General features: G+C 43.6%; 1 protein-coding gene across 1 annotated transcript in view; it reads left to right on the top strand.

Annotated features, from left to right (window-relative positions):
* Nucleotides 1-18,249, top strand: part of arhgef28a (Rho guanine nucleotide exchange factor (GEF) 28a) — a 33,155-nt gene that overhangs the window by 3,110 nt on the left and 11,796 nt on the right. The window contains exons 2-23 of the mRNA XM_076083534.1: nt 2,134-2,278; nt 2,376-2,747; nt 5,013-5,202; nt 5,337-5,526; nt 6,026-6,095; nt 7,345-7,385; nt 7,566-7,641; nt 10,343-10,455; nt 10,583-10,854; nt 10,941-11,124; nt 11,221-11,332; nt 12,151-12,237; nt 13,353-13,395; nt 14,293-14,394; nt 15,008-15,131; nt 15,804-15,939; nt 16,034-16,089; nt 16,191-16,251; nt 16,375-16,495; nt 16,598-16,713; nt 17,613-17,744; nt 17,904-18,154. Of these exons, the coding sequence (XP_075939649.1) occupies nt 2,134-2,278; nt 2,376-2,747; nt 5,013-5,202; nt 5,337-5,526; nt 6,026-6,095; nt 7,345-7,385; nt 7,566-7,641; nt 10,343-10,455; nt 10,583-10,854; nt 10,941-11,124; nt 11,221-11,332; nt 12,151-12,237; nt 13,353-13,395; nt 14,293-14,394; nt 15,008-15,131; nt 15,804-15,939; nt 16,034-16,089; nt 16,191-16,251; nt 16,375-16,495; nt 16,598-16,713; nt 17,613-17,744; nt 17,904-18,154 (2,994 nt within the window). The remainder of the gene's footprint in view (nt 1-2,133; nt 2,279-2,375; nt 2,748-5,012; nt 5,203-5,336; nt 5,527-6,025; nt 6,096-7,344; nt 7,386-7,565; nt 7,642-10,342; nt 10,456-10,582; nt 10,855-10,940; nt 11,125-11,220; nt 11,333-12,150; nt 12,238-13,352; nt 13,396-14,292; nt 14,395-15,007; nt 15,132-15,803; nt 15,940-16,033; nt 16,090-16,190; nt 16,252-16,374; nt 16,496-16,597; nt 16,714-17,612; nt 17,745-17,903; nt 18,155-18,249) is intronic.

Below are 18,249 nucleotides of genomic sequence, written 5' to 3' on the forward strand. Positions count from 1 at the left end.
AAGGCACAGGAGATACGGTTAGGATCAAGCAAATTCTGTCTGATCAAATTCTGCTAGTGTGAACCAATATTATCTGAGGCTGCTGCAGATTGTTGGGACTATAAAGTGGGAACTACAGCCTCCTTTGGAGGAGTGAAAACAAGATCAAAAGATAAGCGTTCACATGTGTTTCTGTGTCTTTCATATATAATAATGATACTTGCAGCTGGAGGACAATTTTCCAAAAATAAACAAGTAAAGAGAGAGAATGGATAAATCTCTTTGTTGTCATTGTGATATATCAGAATAGTCCTCGTCAAGTGACATCAAATAGGAGGAATTCGTGTGAGAATGACCTTTGTCCAAATCTTGGACAACCTTTGCAAAAGTTTAATAAAAAATGTTTGCAACCTTGAAAGAAAATTAATGAAATTGTACTTTAAAAATGTATAAAATGCAAAATAACTGGAGATGCCGTGGGTCTAGCTAGCCTGGTGAGAAATCAGGAAGGCTGCACAAACCACAGGCCGACATCTTATCTTTTTGTAAGATGGAAAAACAATCAACGATAACATTAACAGCGCTAAGTGGTGCTACAGCTAACCACTTAGTGCTCACAGCAAGCTGAGAAACTGCAGCTTGAGTCAGGCCTCTATTATCAGTGCAAGCCAACAGCCGGCTCACACAAGAGGTCAGCTCCATCTCTACCTCTGAAACACTATTGACTGGACTCAGATAGCAGCTCTGGAAAGCCCCAACAGTTTCGGGGCAAAACAAATATAAGGGACACTGATATCAGTTTCAAGGCTCAGGCAAAACTGTACCAACTCTATGATTGGTTGGTTAGCCAGGTTCACATCACGATCCTTATGAGGATTATGTAGATACATCTTCCACCTGTAATGCTTTAAGGAAATGCCTTTTGAAAATACCATAATTATGTAGAACTTTATCTGTGTCCTGTTTCAGGCAGCTCGCTATCTAGTTTAAGTCCAAATACCTGTAAAACTACTGATATTCCCATCAGCCTCAGCTGTACTTTGTGTTGCGTTGATTAGCAAATGATAGCATATCAACACACCAAACCAGATATGAACATTATTCCTGCTAAACATCAGCTAATGAGCATTGTCTTTGTGAGTACTTTAGTATGCTGACGTTAGCGTTTAGCTCAAAACAAGTGCCTAAGTGAAGCCCCACAGACTCTTGAGTCTTGTTTACACATATTGATTTGAATTATATTTAATCCATACACAATCTAAGATGTAATGTCAACGCTTCAGTCCCCTGCTTTTAGTTGCTCTCCCTCAAAAATATTATAAGATAAGACTGATGGAGCTGATGGAGGCCCTACAAATACATTTCAACATGATGGATACCTTACTAACAATACGGATGCATAAAGGACGACCCCATAAATCCCAAGATAAACCCCCAAGCTGAGCAGAAGAAAATGGAAGATAAGGATATTGCACAAGCACGGAACTTCAAGTATGCCATCCCTCTTAAACTTGAACGATACACTTTGAGCTAACCCTCTTCACAAGGTCAGCCTCTGGAGGAAATAATAACATTGAGCAGGTGAAGTAAATCTTGTGGTTTCCGTGTTTTGGTAATCTGTGTTTATATAGAGGACAAAAACATTTACTTTGCAGTAGGGATGGGACGATATAGGATTGTATCGCAATAAAAACACTCGCAGTAAGTTTGGGGGGGAATTCTGACGTCTTCAGTGTACTGAACGCATGAAGATAAAGAGTCGTGGGTGTCTTTGGGGTGATTGCAGGTCAAAGCAGAGTTCAGATGAGGGCATTAAAAAAAAAACCAGGTCACTGATGTAACAGAAATAATGAATCCCATTATGAGGATGGATCATGAAGTAGACGCCCAGTAGGGTGCAGCTCACTCTCATCGTGAGATTATCACTCTCTATTATCACTCTCCTTTTTCCTTGTTGCCCCGTTCTACTCCTTCCATCCAATGCAATGTGAACATTGAACTTTGTGATACTGACTAAAGGTAATCGGAACGCGTCAGCAGGGTGATAAGAAAAGACGTTTTCCTTATAGGCTTTTAATCTTGTAGGTACTACGAGTCTTATACGTTGGTTGTTGTGAAAAGGCAATTAAATGGATTTTCTCTTCCTCATCTCAGGGACAGGTGGAGGCCCATGTCGGGCTACAAGCCAACGCTCCTGAAGACGCTGAGTTTTATGTTGTTTTACAAGGTTCTGACCTCACACATGTGACTGCAGCAAAAAGAGGAGATGATGGGCTGACCCTTTGCTTCACAGTTCCTGGTATGTCCTTCAGTCAGCATCTAAAACCACTCCCGTTTCTCTCTTTGCCTGTCTTTGTCTCACCCCCTGCTGTCATGATTTCCTTCCTCTCCCTCAGGTCATGCCCTTGTGGAAGTTGTCTCTGTCACATCCTACTTTTACGCAGAGGGCCAAGTCAAGCCATGCGAGGATGAAACATCTCTTGAATACCTCAGGGACGTTGCCCAGGAGGCGGCAGAGTACCTGAGCGCAAACAGGGACCAGCTTGGCCCCCAGAGCTACCTAGAGGTCCTGAAGAGGTTTTCCACGTGGGCGCAGGCAGCCGACGAGGAGCTCTCCGCTGCAGGTTTAGACGAGGAGGATGTGCGGCTCAGACGAAGTTCAGGTGATGAAGCTGGTCTCAGGCAGCTGGATGAGAAGATCACACAAGCTATGGCCAACATGGATTACCCTCAGCAGTGGAAAAACACTGACAGTCAGCCGAGAGAAGGTAATGAAGTGGGAGTTAAAGTCACACGCTGCAATCTTGTAGGCTTTTATTTGGGTCTGCATATTGTGAATCGTTTAAACTTCAAAAACAAACCAGTCGACTCAAAACAAAGCATATCCAGGAGGTCTATATGTGTGTGGATTCATTTTTCTCTCTTAGAAAAGAGTTTTTAGCCACAAGCCCTCGAGGCCTCATCCACTCACCTCCTCGTCAGTGCTCCGCTACTTCCTGGATCATTTACAGAGGTCAAATATCAGGGATTCCCCTGAGTGTCCTCGTATCTGAGGACTCTCAACTGTTCAACTCCCAAATCACTTCTTTGTTTGTGCTGTTGTTGCTGTAATGCACATCCTGGAGATGTCGCTTCGGGCTGGTTCACCCAAGTCTGCTCTCATTGGAACAGGTTTTGAGATATCCATTCTAGTTTTCGTAGGGACTACTTCTGCAGTAGAAAAGAGCTAAGTGATCATACTGAGGCGCTTGGATTGTCCTCAGCAAAGGGGACACTCTCTGTCTCTGGAAAGACATGTTACACGACACTACACTCTTCCAGGAGTGTGTCAAAAATGACTCGTATTAGAATCAATGGTTTAATAGAAATATATCTTCTTATTATGCTCAAAGTAATTATCAGATGTCGGTGTTCTTGTGTTCAGTAGGTTTAAAACGCAACATAAGATCTGACTGTGTACAACCCAAGTCCTCCATCACATGATGTGCAGGACCAGCCAGCCAGCCAGCCGGCCGGGCAGGGCCGGTGTGCTCCAAAGACGGAGCAATTACTGCCATTATTCCTCTTCAGCCAGATTAGAGTTGTCTCGCAGTCCATTAAATCAACTCCCACAATCCTCCTCTGCACTGCACCCCCCACTCCTTTGCACCGCAGCTGTGTCTGAGTTGTTTCTGGCGTCTGGCCTCAGATATCTTGATTCATGATGTTTCATTATTTCAAAGCAGTGAAATCTCACCTCATTTTCTTTTAGGAAATGAGGGCGAAACACTCTCAGCAGGCCAAAGTAATAGCCTATATATTGCACATGGGTGCATTTTAAGAGATTACATAGCCCATTATGGAAAAGTATATTGCTGACTTCTTTAAAATTCCAGATTGTTTCCTTTAGTATGGGGAGAAAAAGGAAATGACATCCCTCAACAAATGTTGAGGGACTGTTGAAGGCTGCATACAGTCTCAGAGTGTCCTAGACAGCAGTATAGTATATGTACATGGCTTGCAAATGCCCATGCAAAACACTGGCGAGGTGCAAATGCAAAGTAGCTGTTGCTCCCAAGTCCCCCGGCGCACTATTTACTGGCCTATTTGACAATGACATTCTTGTTTGTTGAACTTTTGCACGAAGAGCATGTTCAGTATTCACTCCTCTCAGTCGGTGCGAAACTGGGTCACAATTAACGGCGCCATTGTGGAGGTGACGGAGGGTTTCGGTTCATCACAGGGCTCCAGCAGCAAATTGGAGGGAAAAGAGGAAATAAGAGTTGAATTCTCCTGCACATTGTTCCTGGGTAGGAGAGACCGCGCCATGGCAACACTTAAAGGGAAGATGAAGTACCTCTGGTCCTCTCTACAAACACTGCTTACAAAACAACAAGGGTGTACATGGAGGATTTGTGCTGAGCAAGGGATTGGCAGACATGTGCGAAGCTGTTGCCACCATGTGCTTGCCGCGTGATATGAACCTAGTTAGTGCATGTTAGAGCATCAGGGTTGTTCATACATTACACCCTTATACTTATTGTTTACGCTCCCTGATACTCCACCCTACACGAGGCAAAGAGCAGCAACCGTCTCACAGCAGGTGTTGGTGAAACATCCAGTTTTTCTCGGTGATAATGTTATTGATATACTGCTCACCCTGCGTAACCCTGAGTTCTTCACATACCACAGATACCACACCTTGATAAAGTTGAAGGTTGGAGTAAAAGTTGACTTTACATAAGTTAAGTATAGCATAGCCTGAGAGATACTGGAGTTTTGCAGCTGATGCAGATTATGTTACTGCATTGCCTCTTTCTCCCCTCGTGCACTGTTTAGCTGTAAAATGAGAGAGGTTGTGACCCGGCCGCCATGTTGAAAAAGCAGTCAAGCTAAACTGAACAAACTGATGATGACAGTGACAGTTTGAGCAAAGATGACAAAAAGTTATTTTTTATTGTAGTTACTAACTGTAGCTTTAATTTCAGAATAAAACAGCATTGTGCATGATGTATCTGCCTCCATATCATTCCCTCCTCTGTCTCTTTCTTTAGCTACTGAGCTCCAGCCCAAGGAAACCCTCCTTCACCTTGCAGTGCGCCTGGGTTTGGTCCATCTCTCGCGCTTCTTAATCCACCAACCAAGAGGTCAAAGGGCATTGACCTCACCCAATCAGGAGGGAGACACACCCCTCCAGTTGGCTCAGAAGGACGGACAGCACGCCATGTTTAGGGTGCTGGCAGCGTAAGGCTATGATTTTATCTCTTGTCTTATTTTTGACACATGATGACTAATGAGAGACTTCTAATGATTCATAAGGGAGGCTCCTTTCTGTTCTAATAACCTCAAATCCTATAATCTTTCTTTCCCCTCATCAGTCCTCCAGGTCCAGCAGTAGGCCCTGTTCCAGGTGTGTGGTGTGTGTGGTCCGACAGCTCCTGCATGCTGAGGTTTTGTCCCGCGACGGACTCCCTGACCCTGACTGTGCAGCAGGCACCGGGCCGCTGCCCTCAGGACAGTATCGGGATCCTCCGAGACAGACTGGGAGACGACGGCATCCTCAAACTGGTGAGAACAAACCTGCGGAAACGCCTTTATTTAAAGTCCTTATTGTAATCCCATAAACTACATCAAATAGTGCAGTCTTCGCTGATAAATATTCCCATGCGGCTCTGTGCATGATGTAATGTGTTGTCGCTGTCGAGATAAGGCCGTTTGCACAGGTTTTGTTCGGACTTGTTTAAACAAAAAGCCCTTGACTTCCACACCCTTTAATTTGCAATCAGACATTTTGACAAGAGTTGAGCAAGTAACGGTAAACAAAACACTGCAGCTATTGCAGCTCATGAATCAGAGGGCATGCAGTGTTAGTAGCTTGTGCAGCATGAACTTAGATGATGTTTTGAAATATGTAATCACGTGAGTTATTCTGCAGGGTTTGGCTTTTACAATCAGTATAACCATAAACAGTACAATAGCATACTCTTTTGCTTTTAGCTCGTATTCGGTGATTTCTTTGTATATTTACAGTGTGAATGTGTTCACGTAAGATCTGTTTTTGTTCCAGATCAATGTGCTCAAAGCTGATACTGAGGCAGACAAGAGGGGCAAAGAGGAATTGCTCCCTCGTGATGAAGGTAAGGTGACTTATTAAATTAAACTCTGTGCTGTATGAAGTATTGAATTCATGTTTGCAGTGGCCATTTAGTGCCTTCAGACTAGTGCCTCCATGATCCAGAGAGACACAGGTGAAATCAATCCGGACACCTGTGTTGTCTGTGGTTTCGCCTCGTGTGCAACACGTTAGCAGTCACATCGATGTACCAGCTGTGTGACATGTGCTCCGACAAAAACAAACGTCACACTCGGAGCCAGACAAGCACACATACGCAGTGACATAAGACTGACAGATGCTGAAATCATCGGTCGATATGTTAAACGACCGAAAACTAGCTTGGATAACCAATTAATATTCTAATTCATTTATGAAGCAGCTCTTAAATGCAGATTTAAATAAAAATATTTTTGGATTTTGGACTGTTGTTTCTCTGGGAAATTGTGATGGACATTTTTTTTTTTAACTTTCTTCTTCTTACTATGGAGACTAAATGTTTAAATGATTCATCGAAAATAATGTTTAACAGATTACTCAATGATGAAGTATAATCATTGGTTTTGCCATCACACTGGCCTCTGGCCTGCACAAACAGCTCTCATATGCTGTCTGTGTCTGTGTGCAGCGGTGGAAAATGAACCACCACAGAATCAGTTGAGCAAACATTTGTATGGTCAGACATCCATCACTTACAACTGAAAAAGGAGACTAAGAAAACACTTCCAACATTCACCATAACGGCACACTCTTTCCTTTGCACGTGTGTTTGTTCTTCCTCAGACAGTTCAAGGAAACCTTAGGGGGCAGATCGTTTTTCTCTCTCCTTTGGTAACCACACACACACACACAGAGGGAGACCGTTCCAGATCTCCCATGCTGCCACTGCCTCTTTTATTTTTTTGTTTGTCTCACACACGTACATCGGGTAGCTCTCACTTAACCTGTGACCACTGTTTTTTGTAACCATAGCAGATTTCAGTATTGACTCATTAAAGGGAAGAAGGAAGTATACCTCAGTATTGACCTTAACCCTTCTGCAGCCGTCCATTAATCCTCTCGAAATAACAACCCCACAGCAGGGAGTATGTGCTCTTCCTCTGGACCTGCTGCTTCGCACGAGCACAACATCTCATTGGCAGTCTTCAATTCCTCGATAGTGGAGTCACTTACAGAGGACTCGATGTCGTGCCGTCCACGCGGCGCTTCTTGGGAGGAGACGTGTTAAGTGTGTCATGCGTCAACTTCTGGCTAAATATTTTTATTTTGCACAGGCTCCGAGCTCCAAGTGGAAGAGCTAGTGCTGGTGGACAACGTGAGTATACGTGCAGATATATGTGTGAGTCTGTGGAACAGAGTGCGTTGTGTGCTGTAAATGTTTACAGAAGTTTGTTGCACGCAACTGTGATTTTGATCTGTGTTGTTTTTAAGTAAAAACAACTTGAATGTTCCCAAAAGCCATGTTTCCTCTGTGTGTTTTCTGGTTTGTTTAAAGGTATTTGAAGAACAGCTTGTTCTTTCTTTGGATGATGACGACGATGATGAAGAAGAATACCCATCCTCATTATCTGGTAATTCTTCTCTTCTCTTCGCTTCTTTTCTCTTCTCATTTCTTCTCTTCTTTTCTCTTCTCTTCTCTTCTCCTCTGTTCTCCTCGTCTCTAGTCTTCTCTTCTCTCTCGATTTATCGACCTCAAAGATTTGGCAAACACAAGAGCAACTTATCCGATCCAAAATGCTGTTTCCATTTTAATATCATGGCAATAATACTCTGGCATCTGGTTTCAATTCCTGAATAGTTAGAGTTATATCCAGAAGACTTGATGTTGTGCTGCTACTGCTTTTCCTGGGAGGAAGAGCACAAGAAGGAGGAGTAGGAGTGTGCTCGTGTTTCCTGCATCAACCTCTGTTTGAATATTTTTGTTTTGCACAGGCATGAGCAAGGACCTTAATGTGGCCTAAATAATGAATGGGTAATTCATAAAAAAACAAAACACAAATACATATTTGTGGCTATGCGGAACAACGCATAATTAGTAGGTTGAGAAGCCCCGACTGGAAGCCTTTCTCTTGTGGCGCTGGCACAATATGCAGAGCCCTGTTTTGAGTCACATCATAGGAAATCAATACGCTAACTGCTTCACAGACAGACAGGGATTCACTTCTGTCTCAGGTTGATGAGCAGTTTCCTTTGATTAAACGGATGTATTATCCTCCTGGAGTCTGGCTTCGGGCGGTGCGGGTTGGGTCTCTTTACCCGCTGGCTTCCCCAATGACTCAGTCCAGGAATCTGCCCTGTCACTGGGACAAAGGCAGGAATGGGGTCAGGCGTGTCCCACTCAAACTCTGCCCCCCCCCCGGCCTTGTCGCCTTGCCATCCCCTCCCCCGACTCCCCTGGATCGGACAGTGGAGCTCTGTACAGTACTTGAATTAACAAGCTCGGATGTCGTAGGTTTACAAAAAGCTGACATCTTAGGTGAGCCCCATGCATTAACCTTGAATTCTCTTTAGACGCGTGCATGTGCACACACCGGGTTGTGTAAGCTGAGCTAGCGCAAACACTCGCTGGCTTGTAAAACCTTTTGAGGAGGATGCTCAAAATGTTTCAGGTGTTGCCACGGTTACCGTGAATGCTAATTTCCTGTGTGTCGCCCGTGGAAGAATGAAGAGTCTGTTGTGAACGCTCGAGAGACTGCTGAATGGAGCCCATAAACTCTGTGACCATAAACTGAAGTGTGTGTGTGTGTGTGTGTGTGTGTGTGTATGTGTGTATGATAACGTGAAGTAGTGATGAGTGACAACGCAGGGGCATTGATCCCAATGTTTCACCCTCGAGCAGGACTGCAGATTCTTTTCTATTGCACAAGTCGTCGAGCTCACTGACAGCAGCTCGAGGTCGCTGTGGTGCAAACCTGTCATCCAGAGTTATTGTTTTTTTTCCAGATCTGTTGAAATGATTGCAAGGGTTTCTCTGGTTTATTGTTGGAGATAGTCGGTGTGACAATTAGCCAACTGCTCCTTCAGTCTGTCGTCGTGCTTTAAATTAGGACTAAGGTGTTTGTGTCCTTGTGGAAAGCTTTATACACACTGACAGTTTGATTTGAGCAAATAGGCAGACAAGATAAATACAATGAATTGACATAACAGGTCTGCGTTGTATGTTTGAGCTCCGTGCTAATGTCTTCACTGTGTGAGAGCAGCAGAGAGGAAATGCCTCAGTGATGCCCAGGATTTCCCGAACATTAGTGCAGGCATGGCTGGTCCAGACATCAAAGTCTGAGTGGAAAGTGCTCCGCTAGAGAGCTATGAAAATGGCTTTCCAACGGAGAGGGGCTTTTTTCCACATTGTTATCATAGAAACACCATCCACCAGTGGCACATATAGCTGTGTATATACTGTACACACGTACTTTACTCAGGCACTGTCCTTGAATAAATATTTGCTTCAACTTTTCTTTATGCTGCTTTGTGCAAATACGTTTTAAATGCACTATTTACATTTGAAAGCAGATACTCACTTTACGTTAAAGGTTTTCAATGCAAAACATGTAATCATTTATGATGCATTCTTATGGGAATATCTAGCAATTACATGCGTTAAAAGTAGCTCCACTTTGCCTCTCAAAAACAGCTTTGTTTTTCATGGTGAACAAGGCGTCTCCTGTTTTAAATAAAAGAGAGCAAGACGCTAGTCAATAATGCCAGAAAATAGACAGCCTGCCGCTGAAGTTGATATGTGGAAGTTTCTATGAAAACAAACCTTTAAAGGTCAAATGGGGAGTCGGTATGCAGTGTCATCACATTTTCCTTTCTTTACTCTAAGCCTTCACATTCATGCAATGAAAGATCAATAAATTATGGCACGAATCAATGATTCAGAACAGAAGGCTCACCGACGAAGATATGACTTAACAGTCCAATATAATGACATGTTTGGTCATTTATTATCTCTTCTTTGGCATATTTGCTGGTGTCTTTCTTGTTTAAGTGGTTGTCGATGTGTTTCTGTTGTCTGGTTACGGTAATCCACGTTACTCTGTGAGCTGCTGTCTGTATTCAACCAAACATCTAACTGATGTTGGGATGAATAATGGTGGCTTCTCACTTTGTTCTGTGACAGTAAATCATTCGGCAGGATAAAAACAAATTCCTAATAGACATGTTGCACAGTACTGTAGAGCAGTTGATCCTTACTGGGAAAACAGAGTGGAGAAGTAGAGTATTTGATTGATTATAACCTTTGCTGAAGATTGTACTGTATGTTTATCACAGTAAATGGGCATCCCATGCAGTCCATTGGAGAGGACCAGTTCATCCAGCATGCTACAGACCCTCTGCTCTCCATGATGGACAGCGGCGATCAGACAGTCACACATCACACACAGGTCATACATCACCCTCTCGCTTTAAACTCAGATTTATCATGTCATCTCTTCTGATTTGCTACTTTTAAAAATATGTACTGCTTCTTTTTTGCACTTTTCTTACTCCTGCCGTGTGTTTTTACTGTAGGAGGAAGATGGCGAAATAATGAACATTGTCAGTGGAGTGACCAGGGACAGCACAGGGACGGACAGCGGGCTGTGGGACGCGGTGGACTCAGAAGATCTCCTGCCAGCTACTGGCACACCTCCACCCTACTCAGAGGATTTCTACCTTCCCTCTCTCCCCTGCTCTCCCCCACTCTCACCCGCCGACCAGGCCCTCGCCAGGCTGAACCGCCCCGTGTCCTTTGAGCCGACCAATCACAGAGAAAGTCCGCCCATGGACACTTGTGACCTCAGGTACTAAACACGGTAGAACGTTTTCTCTTGTCTGAACGCAGTGTTTTCCGGTTTCTCTGTGTGTAACTGGTCATGTATTGCTCCAGTCCCAGTTTAGTGGCTCTGGAAGTGGACAGTGAAGAAGACAGCGCTGAGCCAAAGTCTCCACTTTCCCCGCTCTTGTCAGATGTTGAGAAAATTGAAGACAAAATGGAAACCTATCGACCCTCCCCTGACCTCACATGCACTCGCAGTCAATCTGCCTCCTCAGCATGTGAACCCACCACAAAAGTAAAATACTATCTCAGGCTCAGATAATTCCACTTCTCCATATATCACGAGACGTTTGAAGACCTGAAGTTTTTGTATTCACATTTTTTTTCCTAGGAAATGTGTGACCAGGGGATTCGACTGCGTTCGTACTCCTACTCTTCCCCCAAAATCATCTTGCGTCCTGCTCGTTTTTCCCGGGACAACCACACTTCAGATATCAGCCCTGGTCAGTAGCACCGGGACGATTCACCCCCTCACATAGTTAGAAATGTACAGTGGTCTAACACATAACTAACAACGTGTCAATGAACTAACTTCACTTGTTTGGTGTGTCCCTGATGGTTGATGCTAACTTTTTACGTTCTGTTTTTTTCTTAATCCAACTATCAACTAAAGATAGTTTCACTATGAATGTATAAAGTGCGGTCAACTCACAACAAAGGAATGTGCTTAAAGCGATAGTTCATCATTTTGGGAAATACACTTATTTTTGTTGTTGCCAACAGTTAGATGAGAAGATCACCTGCATCTGTTTTCCTCGGATCCAACCCGGTGGCACCGATCACAAGCATTCAGAATAAATATATAGCATGGCCACTCTTCTCATTTACTTATGTAAGTCATATAGAGGCATCAGTATTTGGTTGAGACTGTTTCATAATAAGTTAAAAGTTCCCCACAGAAAGTTTCAATTCGTAAAAAAGTTTAGGTTTTATGGGGTGTGCCGCACTGTTTCTTGGCTCGGAGCAGTGACTCCCTCGAGGTTTGAGCCTGAAAAACCACAAGAGACAGACATGAGAGTGGTCTTCAACTCTTGGTAAGAAAGAAAATATGCATGTTTCCCAAAATGTTAAACTATTACTTTAACAGTTTTCTTCAAATAGAAAAGGATTCTAGATTTGTTTTAGTTTTTTTTTTTCAAATATTCTCAATGAGCCTGCACCACTGCAAGAAATATCAATTCAAGAGCTCTCAGGCCGGAGTTGACTGTACAGTACGTGGTGATAGTTGTGTGAGCAGCCCTCTGTCCACTGTGCCCTGTAGATGGCGTGCTCCACAGTGTCAGCCACAGCCGATCTCTCCTTCAGGCCCTCTCTCTGTCTAAATCTCTGTCTCTTCTCCACCCTGGTAGTAAGTACTGGACACCTGCAGCTGTCACACTGCGCTAAGGCCCAGCATAGCCAGCATGCCGCTGTCAGTGTCGGTGCTTATGTGTGCGGGAGTCAAGGTTATTACTGTAAACTGATTCTCCAACTACTGAAAATTTAAGTTTGACTCAAAAACAGAAACACCTGACTTAGCAGTTCCCCTCAGCTCTTACAGAGATTTGTAACATGTGTTAGCTCTTTGTTTTGGTTTTACGGCCTACCGAATCGTTTCCAAGCGAAGGCAGCTGTTTTCACCCAAAAAAACACAGATAAACCCACTGTATGTTTATGCTGCCTGTCCAGCAGCAGCAGAAAGACAAAGTCAGCAACTAGCTGGGGAACACAGTGGAGCATTTAGAAGCTAAAATGCCAGATATTTACTTTGGTCGAGACCAAAACAGAGCTAAAATGAGAGTGAATGCAATACTTACATTCATCAGGTGGCAACAAAAACATGATTCTGAAGTTATCCTGTGCATGGAGATATCATGACTGCCAGTTGCTTTTATCCAACATCATTTGAAAATACAAAATATTTCCCCTGCTTAACATGAAAGGAACATGTCTTCAGTCATCTTAAATGTAAAATCTGTGAATACTTGAATGCTCCCGCTGAAGTACAAAATCGTGGGAAACTAAAATACGAGTAAACACCAGTTGGAATTAGAAAGGGGATTTGAATCAATAGCTGAAGTAAAAGGTCAATTAGAGTCACCAAAGTGTAATAACCTTGGCGTCGGCATATGTTTGCATGTGTGTGTGTGTGGCTTCCTTAATCATGACGCAGCCTTATTGTAATCAGAATGGCAGTGGGTGTGCAAGAAGAAATCACATTTGCAGTGATGAAATGAAAAGACAGCTGATTGCTTTGCAGCCTGATGATGATGTGGGTCTGAGGGGTCAGCCCTCTGTGTCTGCCTGTGCTTAAGCTTTCATGTGTTTTGTTTTGTCTTGTTTTACGCGTCTGTGCCGATCATCTGTTTCTTTGCTCATCAGTTGGGGTTTTATTCACTCTGTAACAGTCTAAATTTTAAATGTGTTGTTTTGATTGTTGTTGATCAATTAAGTTGTACAACTCCTCCTTCTTTATGTACACAGAGCAAAGAGCCTCCAGTATATCAGAGCAGTCTCATGAAAAAAGGTATTTATGATTTAATTAATATTTACTTGTAAGTCTTATTTGGATTACGTGGCCTTTTGTCTTGTCTTTTCAGTTTAAGCGTGCCTCTGTCCTTTCACTTCGGCCTCACTCATTTGGGCTTTCGCAATTAATTAAAAAGACGTACGTTACATCAAATGTGTAATCCCAGCGCCCGGGAGCAACGTATGTGGATAACCATGACATCCAGGTTGCTTGGTGACAGCGGGCAGTTTGCTGCCGTCTTTCATGAAGCTCTTTTGTTTATTTAAAGCACAGCTGGTTTATTGTGCGTTACAGGTGTTTTGATCCCGTCTGTTTTTGTCCCAGTGACAACAGAGGTAGTGACGTACAGATATCCGTGTGACCCTGAGCTACACACGGCCCTGTTCCTGTAATACACAATGCTCTTTGTTTTTTTTCCATCCATGGCTAAGAGTGTCATCTCTCCCCAGATGTGACCTGCTGCATCGTGGATGTACTGTAGTTTACAATGCTCTGGCAAATTATGGTTTATGATTTGAAAAACGCTGTAAAAAGTGACAGTGCTGCTTTATATGGTCTCTGTCTGCTCTAGGAGATGTGGCACTGATGAAAAAGAGGATTTCCTTTCCTCTTCCTGTTCCACTCTGACTATTTTCACTGATGCCAACTGATATTTCCTTTCCCCTCTTATGTATAAATACCCTTATTGAACTGCCACACTTCAGTAGCTCCCCCTAGTGGAATACACCAGACATAATCAGGACAAAATGATCGTGTAGCACTCAGCATTTCATCCCATTGATTGAGCCCTTTGTGCCTATTTCGTGTGTGAATTGAGCAACCAGATTTGCATCTTTAATCATCAGCATTAAAACGTCAGTGGATGTCCGTGTGTGTGTGCGCTGTTCTTTACAGGGAGATTAGGTTCCGTCAGCGAGCCCAGTCTGCTGATGATGAGGGCAGCATGGAGCTGGCAGAGTCCCTCCAACATCTCACCCTGTCTGAGTTCCTCAAAGAGTATGTGGGGGGTCGAGCCCTGTTCGACTGTTGTAGCGTCCTTTAACCGTCCAGTTCCAACTAACTCTGACCAAGACCGATAGCATGTACGCATCGATTGACAACAACCCACCAACCTCCTCTGCTCCCCTCGTTTCATATCCTCTCCTCATTTCATCTCCTCTCCTCGTTGACTAACCGCTCCTCTCCTTCATGCATCTCCTCTTATCTCGTCTCCTCTCATCACCTTGATTCATCTCCCCTCCTCTCCTCCTTGTTTCATAACCTCTCCTCGCCTCTCATTGTTTCATCTCCTCTCCTTGTCTTGTCTCTTCTCTTCACCTCAACACCTCATCTCTCCTTTCCTATCCTCTCCTCCCATCTACTCTCCTTGTTTCATCTCCTCTCAGTTATATGCGTGTGTACTACAAGCATATAAGAATAAAGACTCATAAGGACCCCCTGCCTGCACCTACACTAACCCATCAGCCTTGCTTTTATTGTCCTGTAGACTCAGCAAGAAGACGACCAGGATGGCGTGACTTTACCAACTAACGCATGTCTGCAAACAAACTGTTTAAGTGTTGTAAGGTACACAACAAGTCCCACTGAGATTGTTTTCATGTTTCTTAAGAATTGAAGAGGAGGAGTTGGATAAGTACAACATCCCGACAAAGGTGGAGTCAGAGAAGTACAAAGTCATCCGCACCTTCAGTTTTCTCAAGAACCGGATGTCCAGTACACGCAACAAGACCAAGGTAAACCCAAACCACACACCTCTGCTGTAACACCCATCAACCGTAAGAACTAGAATAAAAACGATAACCGAACATGAGTTAAACATGCCACATTACACTCTCAGCCTAGTTTATTAGCTTAAGAATACCAGTAATTGTGTGATTAACTGGCTGATTAAATTGTATTATTTATTTTTATGAGTAAGTATATTTAAGTATTCATGCTACTAAACACTATAGAACTTTTGTGAAGGCCAGTATCCCCGATCTAGACTGCTACTACTATGGAATATGTGACTCTATGAGAAACGCAACCAGGAAACGTTTCTGGGAATAACTCGAGGTCAGAGTGACGGTCCAAACACGGGGTCCAACCTCTTTCCCTTTTAATGATTAATCCCCTGTTGTTTAGTCAGCACAGAGCCTGGAAGTGCTCCATGACCTGCATGTGTTGTTTATGCTACGCTCCATTTCCTTGTTGGTGGACTTATAGTTTGTAAAAAGGCGGGGGTTCCTTCCTGGCTCATATATCCGCTTACTTGTGGGAGAGTTCACTCTGCAATTAGAACCTCACTCTGGTTTGTGAAAATATGAACTGAGGCCTGCTTTGCTCAGAGAGCTTAGCTGTAGCGGTCACGTTTAGCCTGTGTGGCCTCTTTGTTGGCGCTCATGTCTCCGGCATGGCTTTCCAAGGGGAAGGGGAAGGACAGAGAGACCAAGGATAGGCCGCAGAATGGACATCGATTCAACACAGGGTCCTGTTTGGGCCCCACCATGTGCGTGGTGTGTGATAAACCGGCATCTGGAAAGGACCTGCTGCATTGCTCCGGTAAGTAATAGCGTCATTTTGAAACTTTATTATTTATTTATTTTACGAAAAAAAGTGCATTTACAAAAACTTCAGAAAAATCTCTCTTTCCCAGTTTGCACTGCAATCGTCCATAAGGGCTGTAAGGAATCTGTCCCCCCATGTTTGAAGGTGATTATCGTTTTTAAATATAAGAATAAAAAACTACTCCTCTCTACTGGAGCCCTGTCCTTGTGTGTGTGTGACCAGCCTCTCTCATTTGTATTACTTAGAAACTTCAGGACAAGTATGCTGTTAGCTTGGTGAAGGACAGGACAGCATCCCTCCCACAGAGTGAGTTCACAACACAAAGGTTCCCAGTCACCAACAATTTTGCTGTCAAGCTCTGGTAGCCATATTGTGCGTGGCATTTCCTGTTTGTTTCATTCTGGGAATGATTATTGTTAATTGCCGCAGATTTCACAGTGAGAGACAGTCCTCCTCAGTGTGTCGTCCCCGTCTCTACCTCTCTGCCTGTCATGAAAGACACTGCGACCCAGCCGTGCCTACTCTCTGGGACGTTCCCAAACAGTGACAGGTCATAGAGCTTTATCACTCACATGATACGAGTTGTGGATATTGGTAAATATTTTGTGGGTTATATTGGTTGTTCATGTTTGTTTTTTTATTTGGGTAACAGTCGGCTCAGTGAGAGTTCAGAGACGGAGTCTGACGCCTGGAAGATCAATGGCCGCTCAGAAGAGCTCCTGGCGACTCCAGTGTCCTCCACCTCCACTGACTCATCCTTCGGAGAAGGTATGATACGATTATTGCTCGTTGTTTTCAGTGTTTATAGATTTCGACGTACTTATAAAGAAGCAGATGGGTTTCTTATTTTAACATTCAATTCATGCTCCCAAATGTTGTTGCCTTTCCAGTTGGAAAACCGATATTTAAACCAGTTTGTATTATCGTTTTTCTTTTGTAAGATTTCCACCCATTTTTTTTACATTTATTAAAAACAAACATAATTGTCTGGAGATAAATTATTCTGCTGGTTACAAATGTGTTTGACGATGTGTGAGTAATTCAAAGTGTCGCAAATTAAATCGATACGACACAGGAATATTCCAAGTAAAAATACTTAAAGTACTATTTAGATGCAGCTTCATCCCATCAAAGGGTGACAAGCTTTTGCATGTTTAAGGAAAAAGACCTTTCCTTCTTGGGAATCCCACATGAATGCAGTGAAAGTGAAAGTGTTTTCCAGTCAGCACAAACACGCAACGTGCATTTGTGGATCAAATGTAACAGGTCAGGTGATCTGGCACACCCATTTTACAATCCGTAAATAAATGCAAAATAAAATATTTATAGTACTAATATTCAAGTTGGGTTGCAGTATTTATTTATAAATGTGTTCAAATTGGTTGCTGATATATTATAGCCAAAATAACTACTATATAACACTAAAAACTAATATATATATTTTTTTTTTTTATGCCTTTATCCTTAAATTACTCACAAATAATTCAACTTTTTTTTAATTTTTGGATCATGAAACATTTGATGACCAGTGTTGAGACAAATTCCCCCCCAATCTAAATAGCCCCAGGGATAAAGAGATACATTGAGATGAGTTGAAGTCAAGTTTCTCTCCAACTGAATCCTGCACTTTTGATTGAAAGTGATTTTGTACCTCTTTCCCTCCGTAGACTGCGTTGATGCGTGTGACATCTCGGCCGATGCTGTGGACTACGAGGCGGAGTCGTGGAGTCTTACCGTGGAGCACAAGTTCTGCAAGAAGCAGGACAAACGAGCTGTCAAGAGGCAGGATGTGATCTATGGTGAGCAGATGCCAGAGTTGTGAAAGAAACCCACTGGAATGTGTCATTTTCTGCCAGTCAGCCATTAATATGATTGAGGAAGCGCTAAAGCTATGCGACGTAATACAACACGTGTTTTCATGTAACACACACATTGAATGTTGACATGTTGAACCTCAGAGCTGATGCAGACCGAGCTCCACCACCTACAGACGCTACACATCATGGCCGAGGTTTTCCGGCGAGGCATGAAGGAGGAAGTGCAGCTCGATCCGGAGGCGTTGGAGCGGGTCTTCCCCTGTCTGGACCAGCTGCTTCTCTCCCACCGCGCCTTCTTTGCCGCCATGAAGGACCGGCGACACAGCTCAGCCCAGCCCCAGGGGCACAGCAACTACCTCATCCAGCGAATAGGAGACGTCCTGCTCCAACAGGTCAGCTGGTCTTCTGGGGCTGCCTCTCTCTTATGTGTGATGGAGGGGAAACCAGCGAGGGTGCGAATCACTCGTGTGTGTGTCTTTTCTCTGCA

The sequence above is a fragment of the Anarhichas minor genome, unplaced genomic scaffold, assembly GCF_050575085.1.
Source record: "Anarhichas minor isolate MPS153535 unplaced genomic scaffold, ASM5057508v1 ptg000002l, whole genome shotgun sequence".
In the NCBI taxonomy this organism is placed as follows: domain Eukaryota; kingdom Metazoa; phylum Chordata; class Actinopteri; order Perciformes; family Anarhichadidae; genus Anarhichas; species Anarhichas minor.